This window comes from Chiroxiphia lanceolata, chromosome 3, assembly GCF_009829145.1.
Source record: "Chiroxiphia lanceolata isolate bChiLan1 chromosome 3, bChiLan1.pri, whole genome shotgun sequence".
NCBI classification, from domain to species: domain Eukaryota; kingdom Metazoa; phylum Chordata; class Aves; order Passeriformes; family Pipridae; genus Chiroxiphia; species Chiroxiphia lanceolata.
In genome coordinates this window covers 73,916,924-73,933,182 of record NC_045639.1, presented here as the reverse complement: position 1 = coordinate 73,933,182, position 16,259 = coordinate 73,916,924, and the positions used below count along the sequence as shown (strand labels likewise).

Genomic DNA, 16,259 nt, shown 5'->3' with positions numbered 1-16,259 from the left:
GTTGAGCATAATGCAGTCATACTGTAAAAACTTTCAATCACTATTTTCTTTATAACCTTTCTTGTTTTTCTCTTGCAGCCGATTTGCCGGATAGACTTTGTGCTGGCTGCATTTTAAATCTGTTCTTTTTTTTCTGTCAATTACCACAGGTTTAGTCCCTATGAGTGGTATAATCCACATCCTTGCAACCCTGATTCAGACGTGGTGGAAAACAATTTTACCTTGCTAAATAGTTTCTGGTTTGGAGTTGGAGCTCTCATGCAGCAAGGTATACGACTCAGTCTGCTCTTTCTCTTGGGCGCCATGTCCCACTTTTTGCTGGGGGTAACAGCTCTCTGGCGCAAGTCATTTGCATGGGTGCCTCTGTGCATGTAGCCACAAATCAGCTTTTTTATACTGGTGTATCCAGGCATTTCCAAACACCATCTTAGGAATTAGTCTGAAGACAGATATAAATTTTAAAACTTAAAAGTACATCATAACTCTTAGTTTATTTCCTAAACAGCAAAGACTTACTGCATAAGAAATGAGCTAATCTGTCCAATACCTAACAAACTTTCATTTAAACAATGTAAAAAAGAGTACATCTTTGTCAGGTAAGAGTATAATGTAAAAATCTCTCATTTGTTTAATTTTGGTCTAGAGACCTTTCAATAACAGACACATTTTATCTGGTAGCTAGTACCTGTAAAATAAAATGGTAAATATAAGAGATTTAATTCTTTTCACTACAATTTATGTTTTTAAAATCAGAATAACCATTGTTAAAGATTTAAATAAACAGTCTATATTATACAATGCATGCACTGAGAAACTGATGTCATTACTGACAATAAAATTGGTAGCTAAATAGTCATATTGCTCAGAGTAAAACCAACAATCAGTTTTAACTGGCACCGTCCTAGTAAAATCCTTAAGTCAAGACGTATTCTTCAAACTCTGTAATTTTCCTTACCATATTCCTTTTATTTTGAAAGTATACCAAATACATAGATCCATAAAAATATATCATGATTTTATTACCCTTTTCCATAAGGATTTGGACACAGTCACATAATTTCAGGCACATTTGAAAAGCACAGATTCAGCTTTTTGCTCTGACATTTCACTGGGCCGTACAGTATAAGGATTGTTAGCCCTGTTGAAGAACCACTAAAAGGAATGACTTTCTGGCAAAAAATAACCATTGCATATCTTGAAAAATTCATATAAAAAGATTGGTATTGGTATAATTGTTTTAATGGATATACCTGTGCAATCATTTTTAGAACTTCCCATTATAAGTACACTGACTATAAATAAATACTGTTTTTAACTCATCAAATGAATTCATGGAGCTTTCCTGTAAGTGCAGTAAATATTCTTACAAGTATGTTACTAGGCTTGAAAAGTCTCTAAGACCTCAGCAAAAAGTGTACTATGCTCAGAAAAGCATGAATTAATGGGTAAAAGAAATCAAGATTCCAGATCAGAAATAAAAATACAGCTGTAGTTGGCTGAGTATTTAGTATCAACTAAGTTGTCAATATACCTTTCAAGAAATTATATAGTTGCAGCATCATTCCCAAATATGTGTTTGTAAGATAATAATATAGCTTTCAAAGAAGCTTTCAAAGAAGCTATCAAAAAAAACGAATACTGAATGAAAGTAGATATTTTGAATTCCATTCACAGTTCTGAGGATTGCCAGAATCACTATCAATGCTGAGTTTTATTCCTTATGCGGCTGTATGCTTCTTCTTTCCAGAGAAGGGAAATCAATTAGGTTTTTGCATCATCATTTAGCAAGAAAAAGGTATTTTAGTCCCTAGCATCTGAACATTTGTTGACAATCAAAATAAGAACAAAATCTGCAACCTTCATTTTAAAAGATGTCTTTGGAGGATAATAGTTTTCCATGAAGGAAAACTAGTCTCCGTCCTTGCCTTATATTATTTTGCTCTTACTCAGTTCATCCTTTAATAAACTTTGAAGGCACCGTTCTAAGGGTGAATTATCAGTCTTGATTTTGATGACTGCTTGAAAAAAAAATTCCCAAAACCTTGAATTCATCTAAAAGTATGCTTTTAGACAAGCATGAAAGTTCTCACCTAACAACCATAACTTTCCATTAGAAACAGTATAAAAGTGCTTGGGCAATATTCACATTAACTTATTAAGTGCTGCTTCTTTACGAAACATTTGCTTAGTGATGGAGGGTACATGATAGAGGGAACTCATACATGTCTTGCTGGCACCCCTCACTCCCAGGAAACTGTGGGATATAGTGCTGGACATGACGTTACCTTGGGTACATGACAGTCAGCCCCTGACCAGGCTCTGTTTCACGGGCCCAGGAGGCACTCGGTTTCAGTCCTTGGTAAGGTACGAACTTGTGGTAACTGGGGCAACTGCGGCGAATGTTTCCACTCTTCTTTTCTTCCCAGTCCTATCTGATTTTACTGGTGTTGGTTTTTAAATGAAACAAGAGCAATTGAAAAGAGTTCATGATGGTGATCTTACTGGGAAATCTCTTAGTGTTATGGTGTCTAAGTGTCTGACTAACAGGGCCTAGGAGCAACTACATCAGAAAGGTACTTTTCTACTTTTTTCCTTGCAGAATTCTAGGCAGAATCTGGCGCTGGAGTTGGCTGTCATGTCCAAGTCTGTCAGCCTTTTTTTGTTTGAAACAGCAAGGGTAAGATGAACTGCAGGGTAAGATGGGCTGTTTTTGAATACAGTAGTCCAGTTATGATACCACTTCTTTTTTTCCTTTTCTTTGGTTTTCTTCCTCTCTCCCTCCCTCCTTCCTTCCCTACCTCCCCCAATCCTTCTGTTCTTTTTTTTGCATTGACTTTGGAAGTTTGACATAATCTTTAAACTATTTGAAGATGTGTTACCTTGCTGGACCAGTTCCTTAACTAATTCAATATAAACACTAAAATTTAACAGGAATAAAATAGTCCATCTTGCCTTCATTCCATTTTACCCAGGAGATTAAAGAGCAAGAGTAGTAACCAATTAACCAAAAGGGATATAGCAGATATGGTAAAACTGGAACAAGTTTTCAGACACAAAAAGATCTTACATGAAACTTATAGAATGAAGCTGGAAATTGTTTATTTGACATCCTTAGAAATTTCATTCCATTTAGTTATAACATTTTGGAAAAAATCCATCCATTCTCATTTATAATAAATATTTGTGATTGTATATTAGATTGAATTTCATTTTTTCCTATTTTTAGTAATTTGGCACAAGAGTAGTTTATGTACTTCAATTTGTCTCATTAGACTCTAAATTAGCATTAAAATTATGCAAATTAATATACAGTGTTTGTCTCCCCCTCCATTCTTTAGTGCCATGAGCAGGCAACTCCAGCAATGCATTATAATCTATCTTTATTTAGTTTATGCATAGCAGTCTAATGTTTTTATTGCTAGTCTATCGAATTGAAGTGGGTGGCATAGCCACCCATATTTATATGAAATTATGGGGCTAACCATAGAGATGGGAGATGTCTATTTTTTTTAATTTAAACAATCCTTTACAGCAATGCAGAAGACAAAAGTCAAAAGCATATCTATAATACATTTCAGATTTTTTATTTCAGATATAAAATATTTTATTTCATATCTGGTCCCTTATTTAATAGCTTATTTTTGTTTCTGCAAGTCAAGTGAGTTTTATACAAAATACTTAAATAATTTTTTTTTAGTGCTGTCAAGATAAAGAACTGTATGAGTGCTTCAATATTAGTACTAGAGGTTCAATCCATCCAGGATTTTTTCTGGAAAACAAGTTCAAGAAATGGCTTTTTTTTACAATTATATATATATATATATATATGTTTATGAATTTTAAAACAGTACTGATCACTGAATCTCCCATTACTATCTTTTGATTCCCACATAGCTCCAAAAAGATGTGTTTATAAGTTTAACCAGTTATTTTTTATTTCAGTCACACGTGTGTCTTTCCACAAGCAGTACATGTAAACCTGTAGCTGAAAGACTTTTTTTGCACAGTGATTCCATCTCCCCACTGTGGCAAAAAGTGCTGAATACTTATTAATTGTTTTCTGTGCATCAGTTTCACCTTTCTCCCCTGGTTTTCGTTAGGTTCTGAGCTCATGCCTAAAGCCCTCTCCACCAGGATAGTGGGAGGCATTTGGTGGTTTTTCACACTTATCATCATTTCCTCGTACACTGCTAACCTAGCCGCCTTTCTGACAGTGGAACGTATGGAATCCCCTATTGATTCTGCTGATGATCTGGCCAAGCAGACAAAGATTGAGTATGGGGCAGTTGAAGATGGAGCAACCATGACTTTCTTCAAGGTAAGCTTTATATTCTGTTCGAGAAGATGTTATATCCTGACTGTGGGGTAAAGTTTTTGCATCTTGCTGAGGGGCAAGAGGTTTGATTCCTACTGCTGTCAAAAGCAACTGAAAAACTATTCTTTTTGAGGATTAGCAAGACAGCAAAGGAATCAAATGCAAAATCTCTTATAGAAAATAAAAGGCAGTTTCTTTGATGATTTTTTTTTAAAGAATTGAATTTATAGCAGTGAAGTGCATGAATAAAGCTGAACACTTTGCTTAGATGTCCTATAACTGTGTACAAGATAAGTTTTGATGGATCAAAACTTGTAGTTTTAGTTCAGCAGCATTATATGTAGTTGTAGTCTTTTCTCAAGCAACATTAAGGGTATTAGTGGCTGGACTGAGAAAAACCTTTTGGACACTGCAATTTTGAGAAACTTTTGAATGAAATTTGGGTTTCATATAGAAAGCTCAGATTATTCCAGTTTTTCTGTTCCTTTTAACCTGTTACTAAGACAATTCAATTTGAAGTATAGTGAAATATGCTATTGAATTAGAGAGAAATCTTTCTTTTCTTCTAGCTTCATCAAACATGTAAGTGGACTTAAATTAGTGAGAATTATGCATGAAGTGAGAGAAGATGGTTTGTTCTCTAACTCTGGTTTTAAGAGTTATTATGCTATCACCTAAAGTTCTGACCCTCTGTTGACTGGCATTTGAAATTAGGCAAACTGAGGACCAAGGTAACTTGTAAACTGGTGCAGAAATTGCAGACCGTGTGCTCGTTTTTCCTCATCAAATTCACAGAGTATAAAGTTTGTTTAGATATCAAGGCTAAATAGTCACTATTTAATCTTATGACCTCAGAGCCAATCAAAGTGTACACATAGTTTTAATTTAAAAATAACAACAGTATTTTAGGCTTTTCAGCTTCTGCTTGGAAACAAAAATCAATTCAACTCCAGTAACTCAGAATGCTTCAGGCTGCTTAACTTAAAGCATAAAATGGAAAAGTTCTGAGTATTTTACTCAGAACACTTGTTGGAAAAGGAGCTGATGAAGCTGACAGAAGTAACTAATCAGTTAGAGGTCTCTTCATATCAGGAAGTATGTGAAGTAGTTAGAAGTAACATCATTGAAAGTTTAAAGACTGAGGTTTTTTAAAGAGTCAAAATGATTTATGTCTCAAGACATAAAGAGATGACACAAGGTATTTATTGAATTACAAGAAAACACTACAGGGCTTTCACTTAATTTTAGTCTGGCAGAAAACTTCGATTTTATTCCATTTCTGATTCAAATTGTGGGCTCTAAAATATAAGAAAGCAAGTTTCGATTAGCAGTGATTTTCTTTCTACGCTCTTCCTAATTTTTAGTTTTCCTTATTTAATGAGAACATCCTTAATTTTCTATGTTATTCACTCCTTTTACTTTGGTTTGTATGCCCATAATCTGTGGGTTTTCTAAGTGCACAGAGACTATTTCTCTTTCTCTGGATGCTTTTATCCTCTGTATATTACTATAGTAGTCCATTTTCTGCACAATTATTCCTTTCTGCTCTTTTTATTATTCTGTTTCCATTTATCTAGATATACTTTGTGTATATTATATTGTATATATATTGTATCCAAGAACTAGAGAGGACTTACTACTGCTGAAATAGCATTTGCACATCCTGCATTGAAGATGTTTGTTTGCAGTTGAAATAACCTAGACTTACACACAACATAGTTATGGTGTCAGATCACATAATTTAGTATTGCTTTTATTACAGTAATGAATTCTTCTTCTTCACTATGAATGAAAAAGAGAAATTAGAACAAAACACAGGATTTCTTTATTTAACTGATAAACTTTAGGTCAAATTAAGGTTTATTCTATTGAAAAAACATATTTTCTGGACTTTGTGTGTGAACAGATCATGGTTAGTAAGTGTTTTGTGACATGAAAATGAACCAATAGTTAAGAACTTCTGTTCCAGCAAGCAACCAAATGATTTGAAATATTTTTCTGTTGTTTACTGTCATATATAGTAGTATATAAATAAATTGATATTATTTACCTGTTGAAATTAAGACAAACTTAGGCATTAGAAGTAGTTACAACTGCTATTGCAGATTAGTCAATAAGTGAAAATCATGCTCAAATAGAACAGTAACTGAATTGATTCATTTAGTGTCTGAAGCAACTTCCAGGTGGACATTAGAGTTTTTTGATGTAAATGCTATTCACTAAAGCTACCTGTGTAAGGAATATAAGCTAATTAAATATGTATTCCATGAAAGATAAACCAAAACATCTGTATAGAATCTATTACAGTAAACTTCACAGTAAACTTTATGGTAATATTTAATATATTTACCTAATGATGTTGAGTTATCAGAAAGTGGAATACTATAATTCTGGTCAACATAGTACATCTCTATTTCTGTGTTTTTAAAATATACTTCTATTTTGTATAAGAAAATTGCTTCAGGAATGTAATTTCCTTACATGAAAAAAAAGAAAATGCAAGAAAATATTTTAAAATAAGACTTTAAGTGGAATTGCCTTAAAAGGTACTACTAGAATTGAATAACTCATAGAATATACTAAATAATACAAAAAGTACTTCAAAAAAAGAATCCGATAAAATGGGTTTAAATAGTATATATTGTATTCTCTGATACATAAACAACTGAATATCAAGTGGGAAGTAACACTGCCTTTTTATACGGCATTAAGGAAAGTACTACTGAACAATTGTGTCCGGTACTGGTGATCACACTTTGAAAATATGTTTAAAATTGGAAAATGTTCATTAAAGGTGAAAGAATGACTGTAGGTCTGGAAATAAGCATTGCAGTTAGAGGCTAAAGATTGGTCTGTTTAATCTGCTGAAGAGAATGTTAAGAAATGACTTGATCATGGTTTGTAAGTTCCTTAATGGGAATGAGACTTTTGACAGTAGATGACTCTCTAATCTAGCAGAAAAAGACATAAGGAGATCCAATGTTTCATAGCTGAAGTTAGGCAAATTCAGACCAAAATAAAGTGCATATTTTTAAGAGTGGGAGTAATTGACCACTGATACAATTTATCTAGGAGTGGGTTGGATTCATCCATCACATGCAGCCATTATGAGGAAGACAGATACAGCATAGCCCAGGAGTGTTACTCTTTTGATTTAGAGGCTACTCCATGAAATAGATAGCCTTCATCATACAGGAGCTCAAATTAGATTTTAGTTGTCCCCTCCTACTTCAGAAATCTAAGAGAATTAGTTCCAGGAGTGAGGGTTGCAGGAAGATGACTGAGAGGCTAAATTTATCATCTGTGTGTATGTGTTTCCTTGGCTACTTTGTCTTGTTTTAATGAGAGTGGATTGAGTAAAACAGTGGCACTATGTTACAACAAGAAATAAAGGCACCAGATGGTTTCCTAATGTTAAATGAAATTATCATATCTTGGTAATAGTTATTCGTTCCAATCACAGTGAGCCTTGGTAGCTGCCCATGAGGTTGACAGTAATTTCTGCATAAATTAGCTATATAGCAGTCCATTGAATTATTTCCTTAAAAAAACTTTGGAACATGGCCAAAGTTGTGTGGTACTAAAACAAAGAAGAACCTATTGTGAAGGAAAACCTAAATGGGTAGCTGCTCACTAAAATGCTAGATTAAAACCTCCTGAAGGTAAAAGCTTGGAGAGCACATAGGATATCTGTTGAAAATATTGTTACCCTTGTGAGTCAAACATCCCTGTGAAATAGCTCTAATGAAAAAGGAGAATGCTATCTTCAGGGGTTTATTAGGTCCTTCATCTCTTGCCTCCTCATGACCTAGGAAACATACATTACAACTCTTTTTAGAAGCAGAAAGCAAAGGAATATTTCAGTGCTTTCTCCTCTTAAGATCTACTTATCTGGTCTGAGTGTGGAAAGGAAATAGTTTTACAGGTCTGTTACATGTCTGGTGGGTCTGGTGGGCTACTTCATTGGAAACAACAAAGAAAACCTTAGTATTGTCCAAGAATTAGAAAGAAAGATATGTAAAAGTAAATTCTAAGCCATATCTGCTGTTAGGCTAGTAGTTTCAACTCCTGATACATGCTTTTTTGTTTCTCAAATTATGGATTTTTTCTTAGTTATGAAATTCTCTTCCTTTCTCTTGGCTGCTTTTGTCACTATTGACCACCCTCAAATTTCAGTAGCCTCTCTTGCTTCCTGTTTGGAATAAAATAAAAAGCATTTATTATTTTCACGAAAGGTAATGATCTCACACTAGCTGTTCTCAGATGAAAAAAACTCAGATTTTTCATTGCCTCTGATTTCAGTGCTCTATATTTGCTTCTATTTGTACTACACTTCTGCGTCATCACAGGCAACAAACCGTCTTCAGTGCATGTGCTTGTATGTGGTCTACAACGTTAAGATTTTTTTTTTTGGTGAAGTTGTCGTGTACCTTTGTTTTCCCCATAATTTTTATTATCTGTAACTTTCAATGTTAGAATTATTTTCTTTCTATGTTTTTGTACTGTATCAGGCAGAATGGAACTTTTCTCAGTTATGGTTACATTTGCATACTAAATAGTAACAAACAAAGTAATTTTTCATTCTCTAATAGCAGTAGATTATTGTCTTTGCTTCTGTATCACAAATTAGAGGTCTTCTCAGCTCTCTGTGAGACGTGTATTTTATATCCTTGTTTTGCTGATAAGGAAGCTGAAGCAGTAAAAGGGAATGCATCTTTTTCAAAATCACTTGGTGAAAGGCAGATAGAGAACTAAGTCTGGTGAAAGGCAGACAGGGCACCAGTTCAGGAAAGCTGACTCCCACACCTTCATCATGGCTGGGCTTCGCAGACTGACTATTCTATTTATCATTTACATTTGTTGGTTTCTTTCCTTTTCTTTTTCAGGACCCATTTTTGTTCTTCAGCTGTACTTTTCTACAATTTATTTAATTTCTTCCTGCACTGCTTTCTCTCTATAAAAATCTATGTTGCTGACCCTTTTAAATCATTGTTCTTTCCCCCCCACGCCCTCACATTTTACCCTAGATATTTTGCTGCCACCTCTCTGAGGAAATTTTGGGGAGCAGCTGTTCAGCATTTAGTCTATATTCCTCTTCCACATTCTTTGCCTATTGTTAAAGAAAATAACATTAGACTCTACCTATACATTGCAAAGTCTCAGAAATAGCGTCTTAAAGATGAAGGAAGGAGTTGTAGGGGAATTTTCTCACTGCTTGCAACTGGAGTACAAGGGACAGATCCCCTGACATAAATGAAAGAATAGCAGAAAGAATAAAGGCATGAATGTCTTTCATTTATCATGAGTGAGGTTGGCATTGGCATGTATAAAGCCAGTATAACTTCAGTGGATTTTTCAAACACTGTAATAGATAAATAGTATTTCTCTGTTAAAGAAGTAAATATACATGTATAAGCACATGGACATATATACACAAAGAACCTTTAGCTGAATGCTTCAAATGAAATATCATGAAGTTTAGAGGTGTGTATTAATTATTTGGTGGAATTGTTGCAAGTCAAAGATGAGAGAAGCACCACTTGTGAGACTTTCAAATATCCAGTGACTTGACGGTGACTAATGGAAAACAATCTTTTGAATCCAAACCTCCATGTACTAATCTGGATAATGCTTTAAAATAACTGGTAGTAGATACTACAGATATATATTCGGTTTGATTTAATATTATTTCACTTTATGGGTAAGTTGCTTTTCAGTGTAACAAATACAGGCTTGAAAACACATGTGGTACTTTTAACTAAAAAGGGAATAAAATATAAATGCCATGCAAACTTTTTTTACTTATTTTTGATCATAATGGTTTGGACATCATCATCATCATCGTCATCATCATCATCATCATCATCATCATCATCATCATGGCTCGGCTTCACGAACGAAGATTTAGGAAGTCTCTACCCACATTTGTTACAAGCACGCTGGTGGCTTATGAGGCCAATACGAGATAGACAAGTCCGGTTGCAAAAGGCACAGCAGAAGGACTCCTTAGGTGGTATATTCTGCAAGACACGATTCTTTCTGTGTTGTCTTTTCTCCTCGAGAGTGATTCTCAAAGGAAACAGAGCGTTATAGATGGTGTGTCTCCAGGCCTCCCGATTGGAGGCCAGAGTAGACCAGTTATATTGATCAATATGGCTGAGGCTGAGATGTTGTTTCAAGGAGTCCTTGTATCTTTTCTTTGGGGCTCCTCTCTTGCGGCAGCCAGTGGCAAGTTCACCATAAAGTAAGATCTTAGGGAGGCAGTGATCTTTCATCCTTGAGACGTGCCCTGCCCAATGCAGCTGTGTTCTCAGCAACATGGCCTCAGTGCCTGTGACTGCTGCTTGTTCTAGAACAGATGTATTAGACACATAATCTGACCAGTGGATTGTACAGAGGCAGCATTGATGGAAGCGTTCTAAGAGTCGCAGGTGGTGGCGGTAGCTGACTCATGATTCGGAACCATATAAGAGAGTAGACAACACTATGGCTTTGTAAACACTGATCTTGGTACTTTTCTTCAAGTGTTTATTACGCCATACTCTTTTATGGAGTTTTCCAAAAGCACTATATGCCTTTGCTAACCTGTTGTCTATCTCCCCATCAATATTATCATCTGAGGAGATGAGGCTACCTAGGTAATTAAACTGCTGGTTTGGACATAACTGCTAGAAAAATATACAGTTGAAATGCATCATTGCCCATTTGCTATGATTATTCTCGCTTTGTAGGAACACTACTCAGTTAACCACTGCTTCTTTTAATGTACAAAATACGCAGCCATAGTTGCAAATCTGTAAAGCAAGGTCTGTGGTCGCTCCATGCACTTATAAGAACCTAATCTGCTATAGCAGAGCCTGCAAGAATGATATAGGCTTTGTCCAGAGATCTCAAAACATCTCCGCCTCACTGATTTCTATTAATTTCTGTAAAAGTTCTAGGAAGTTAGGCAAAGATTATATGATGTTTTAACACAGACTATAAGCAGAAGAGCAGTGCATTTGAATTCTAAATAGAAGAAATTACAATAAATTTGGTACTATTAAATTCCTTAAGGGGAATTGCCTTTCTTTTGAATCTGAAGGCAGAAAGCAGAACAAATTCACATAACGGGCTTCATTCCAAATAACTCTCTAGGTATGAGGACAATGGTCTTAGGTTGTCTTGACCCTTCCCTCTTCTCAGGGGACTGAAGAAGATGAACACAATGACTAGTCAGCTTTACATTTCTACAAAGATATGCCATATACGCATTATGCCATATATCTAGATAGTAATGTTGCCTTAAGAGACCGCAGAAAAAGAGACTCCTGGCCAAATAAGTGTAGGAGATAAGATAAAGAGAGTAGGTCCTTTAATCTCAGGCTGGAGGCCCACAGGAATACACATGACACGTCTGCCTTGTCCACGAGGTTCCACAATTTAAGGTATTATCCCAATCAATCCCAATTCTATCCACTCCCGAGATCCTCCCCTCAGCACACCCCTCTGGAAATTGAGGCAGGGGGCTCTGGGACCCCCTCTTCAACATCTTCCTCTTCCTCGCATCACGTCCAGTCCTTGGAGCTCTTCCAAAGTTCTGGGTTTGAAGGTTGCTTTGCCTGTGTGGTATCTTGTTGTTCAAGCCAGGGTGCAAATGTTCTCAAACACCTTGAGGGAAGTCTAAACACGCTAATAGAATTTAGAGAGATTGATATGGATTGGGGAAATAGGGTTGGGTAAATGTGTAAACTACTGTGCTAAAGGGTGAGCTATTATACAGCTACTTCTAAAATCTGCAAAAAGCTAAAAATCAAAAAAATCCATAGGCATCAGTAAGCACTCTTAATAAGCTTCTGAATAACACTCAATTATACTCCAAAATCACAGGAGTGATTTATCATTTACATCTCAGCCTACAGCTCTTAGAAATGGATAAAACATGTACAAATGCTTTTTGGTGTCCTCTCAAAAAAAAAAATGTCTTGTGAAAACAAGATTAGACATTCAAAAGAAGTAAAATATTGAAATAAGCTGTTAACATATGAATTGGATCTCCACTAGTTATTTTTTTAATGGAAGCCAAAGAGAAATATTAAAAATCAATGAAATGTTGGCATTGGGAAAATTCTGGTTTGTTTTTTAATCAATTAATATTTTCCCCAGTTCAGTATTTGTTTCTGCCTTGCCCCAAATATTCGAAGGGGAAAAAAGTTTTATGCTGGTCTCTCCACAGAATTCTCAGGTGGGCTAACCCATGGTCACATCTGACTTTCTTGTTCCATAAGTATTTACGAATATGAATATAACATAGAGCTAAAATAAACATACCAATAAGAAGCTGAAATTTGTATTATTTTTCAAAATTGCACCCGACAACGAAATGTATTAATCAGTGCACATGCATTAATGTTCCATACAGCAGGTACATGGTGGAGTTTGCCTGAGTAAAATCAATCTTTCTCAGTGTGTAAGGTATGATAAAATATAGTAAGATCTAATTTCCACTTGGATAGAAATACAGGATACAAGACATAAGAGCCCGGATAGGGTAAAAAAAATAACTCATTGACTTTACATTTGTCTTTAGAAAGTCAAACCTGATATGCAAATATTTCCCAAACCACAATTTAAGTTCTAAATTGTGTGGATTATTTACCAGCAAAAGCTGGTAACAATTACCTGAAAGGAGATTGTAGCCAGGTGGGGGTTGGTCTCTTTTCCCAGGCAACTATCAGCAAGACAAGAGGGCCTGGTCTCAAGTTGTGCCAGGGGAGGTTTAGGTTAGATATTAGAAAGAATTTTTTTACAGAGAGGGTAATCAGACATTGGAATGGGCTGCCCAGGGAAGTAGTGGATTCTCTGTCCCTGGAGGTTTTTAAGAAGAAACTGGATGTGGCGCTCAGTGCCATGGTCTAGCAACTGCTGTGGTAGTGGATCAAGGGTTGGACTTGATGATCTCGAAGGTCCCTTCCAACCCAGCTGATTCTATGATTCTATGATTCTATGAAAAAACCAAGAATTTTTATCAAATATAGCTGATCCAGAGGTATGTTTTAATCTAGATGTTTGAAAAATCATTTTGTAGTTAACAGAAACCTTTTGAGTATCTTTTTTTTTTTTTTTGAGAATATATAGTGAAGTTACCGAAGACAAGAATCACAGAATCAAAAAATGGGTAAGGTTGGAAGGGACTACAGTGGTTCATCTGGTCCAACATCCCTGCTCAAACAGGGTCATCTTAGAGCATGTTGCACAGATTTGTGTCTAGATAGTTCTTGAATATCTCCAATGAAGGAGACTCCCCAGCCTCTCCGGGTAATCTGTTCCAATGCTGTCATCCACACAGTAAAGTTCTTCATCATATCCAGGTGGAACTTCCTGTGCATCAGTTTCTGCCCACTGACACTTGTCCTATTGCTTGGCACTGCTGAGGAGAGCCTGGCTCCATCCTCTTGTCATCCTCCCTTAAGATATGTATGCACAGTGATGAAGTACCCTCTCATTCATCTCTTCTTGAGTCTGAACAGGCCCATCTCCCTCAGCCTTTCCTTGTAAGAGAGATTCTCCAACCCCTTAATCCTCTTCATAGCCCTCCTCTGGACCTGCTCTGGTAGCTCCATGTCTCTCTTGTACTGAGAAGCCTAGAACTGGATGCGGCTTCACCAGGGCTGAGTAAAGGAGCAGGATTACCTCCCTTGATCTACTGGGAATGCTCTTCCAATGCACCCCATGACACCATTTGCTTTTGTTTGAAGTCAGATGGAGTTTAATCACTACTAATTGCTGCAAATTGCTTCTCTCAATAGCTTCCTTGTGTTGTTTTGCGATCAGCTTAAGCCAGACTAACTGTGAGTAGTCCAACTTCTTCTCCCACCTTCAGAATCAAGCTCTGTTGGCTTTACCTGTCATCGTGTGTGGCAAGAATCAACTCAGCTTTCTGATCCAGCTGAAAATGAATCTTTTTCTGCTGTTGCATTTTCACTTTTCAGTTGTGAAGAAAGCTACTCTGGCTGCTAAAGTGTTAGAACTGATGTGAGTGGAGTGTCTCATTACAAGGCAGGACTACACTATATTACCTGCTAAGTGTGAAGGCCTGGAAATACACACCCTTTGGAAAGTGAGTTATGTTGCCTAGACATTTGAAAGTGTGACAATGAGAAAATAACATATTGAAATTGCTGACACTTCCAGAAGGTCTGTTTTCTTTTTGTACTAGTATAGGTTTTGTCTTAACTGGTAACCCATTTTGTTGCCTTTCTCTCACCTGGTATCCTTCAGTTTCTGGCTTCTTCAGGGCCTGCAGTGATGCTGCTGACAGGATCAGTTGTAAGAAAATTACTGAACTCTGGGTTCTGATTGTAAGGCTTTTTCCTCAGAAATGCATAACCTAATTGCTATCTAGCCTTATCACCTTTCTCTCCTCCTGCTGCTTTCCCCCAGGAGGCAGGGCGAGAATACTTGCCTTTTCTCTTCTCTTTTCAGCTTTTTTTCTCTTTATGTCTGTCTTTAGATCTTGAGCAAGGTGAGAAAAGGAACTGAACTAGATCACAGAGAAACCTTCAACTGCAAACAGAATTCTGTATGAAAGACATAATTCAGAGGTGGGGTTTGTTTAGGAAATTCAGAGGACATTTGAACATTTTTAACTATCAGAGCCTGAAAAAAAATTGTCTTGCTCTTCAAAGCAAATAAATTTATCACCAAGTAGCCATCTAAAGTTTGCAAAATTTGATCTATGACTCATCCTGGGAATGTGATTCAGAAACAATTCTCCAGAGTGAGCTGTCTCTTGATTCAACCATTTTTTTTGTGAGATCCTGCCATATGAGCAACCTTCAGTATTGAGTTCCTGCCCACTGAAGCAACCTGAAAGCCTCCATTCATTAACAGAGGTGAACTCTTGGTTCTGCCTTGTTGGTCGATATGTCATAGTACTAAGGCATTGTCCAACTACATTAGCGTTGCTTGTGTAGAGAAATATTTTCAGTACCAGAATTGCCCCAGGCACCATTCTGAAATCTTATCATACTAATAAATTTCTTCTCGAAATTTGTTAATTTCTCCAAAGAGAATGCTTGTTGAGATTGGTTAAACCATCCTTTCTGCAATACATCTATAGTAATAATTACATAAACTTATTTGGCTATTGGTGCCTTTTAAGCATGTTTTGGTATCCATGTATTATTTGAACTCATATTTAATGTACTCAAGATCCTTAATCTGCACAATATAGACTACTGTTTCACAAAAAATATACTAAAGCAGGCTTTAGAATCATATAATCATAAAATCATTTAGGTTGGAAAAGAGCTATAAGATCGAGTCCAACCATTACTCTAACTTTGCCAAGTCCATCACTAGACCATGTCCTTAAGCACCACATCTACAAGCTCCAAAACCTCAGTGACTTTCTTGTAGTGAGAGACCCAAAACTGAACACGGGATTCAAGGTGTGGCCTCACCAGTGCTGAGTGCAGGGGGATAATCACTGCCCCCTGGCCCTGCTCTTCACACTATTTCTGATACAGGCCTTGATGCCATTGGCCTTCTTGGCCACCTGAGCACACTGCTGGCTCATAGTCAGCCAGCTCTTGACCAACACCCCCTGGTCCTTTTCTGGTGGGTAGCTTTCCAGAAGAGTGGCTGTTCTTCTGCCAGTCTGTAGTGTTGCATGGGGCTGTTGTGACCCAAGAGCAGGACCCAGGAATTGACCTTGTTGAACCTCATACAATCGGCCTGTCCAGATCCCTCTACAGAGCTTTCCCACCCTCCAGCAGAGCAACACTCCCTCCCGACCTTGGTGTCATCTGCAAACTGACTGAGGGTGCACTGGATCCCCTCATCTAGACAATTGATAAAGATATTAAACAGGACTGGGCTCAATACTGAGCCCTGGGGAACACCAGTTGTGACTAGCTGCAAACTGGATATAACTCCATTTATCACCATTCTTTGGGCTTGG

The 16,259-nt window shown here is 36.7% G+C and overlaps 1 protein-coding gene across 6 annotated transcripts in view; it reads left to right on the top strand.

The window, feature by feature from the left end:
* The window catches only part of GRIK2 (glutamate ionotropic receptor kainate type subunit 2), a 366,025-nt gene that overhangs the window by 270,242 nt on the left and 79,524 nt on the right, over nt 1–16,259 (top strand). For 5 of the 6 annotated variants that reach the window (XM_032682341.1, XM_032682339.1, XM_032682340.1 and 2 more), the window contains 2 exons: nt 150–268; nt 4,101–4,318. In XM_032682341.1, the coding sequence (XP_032538232.1) occupies nt 150–268; nt 4,101–4,318 (337 nt within the window). The remainder of the gene's footprint in view (nt 1–149; nt 269–4,100; nt 4,319–16,259) is intronic. The other variant, XM_032682343.1, reaches the window with a different exon arrangement.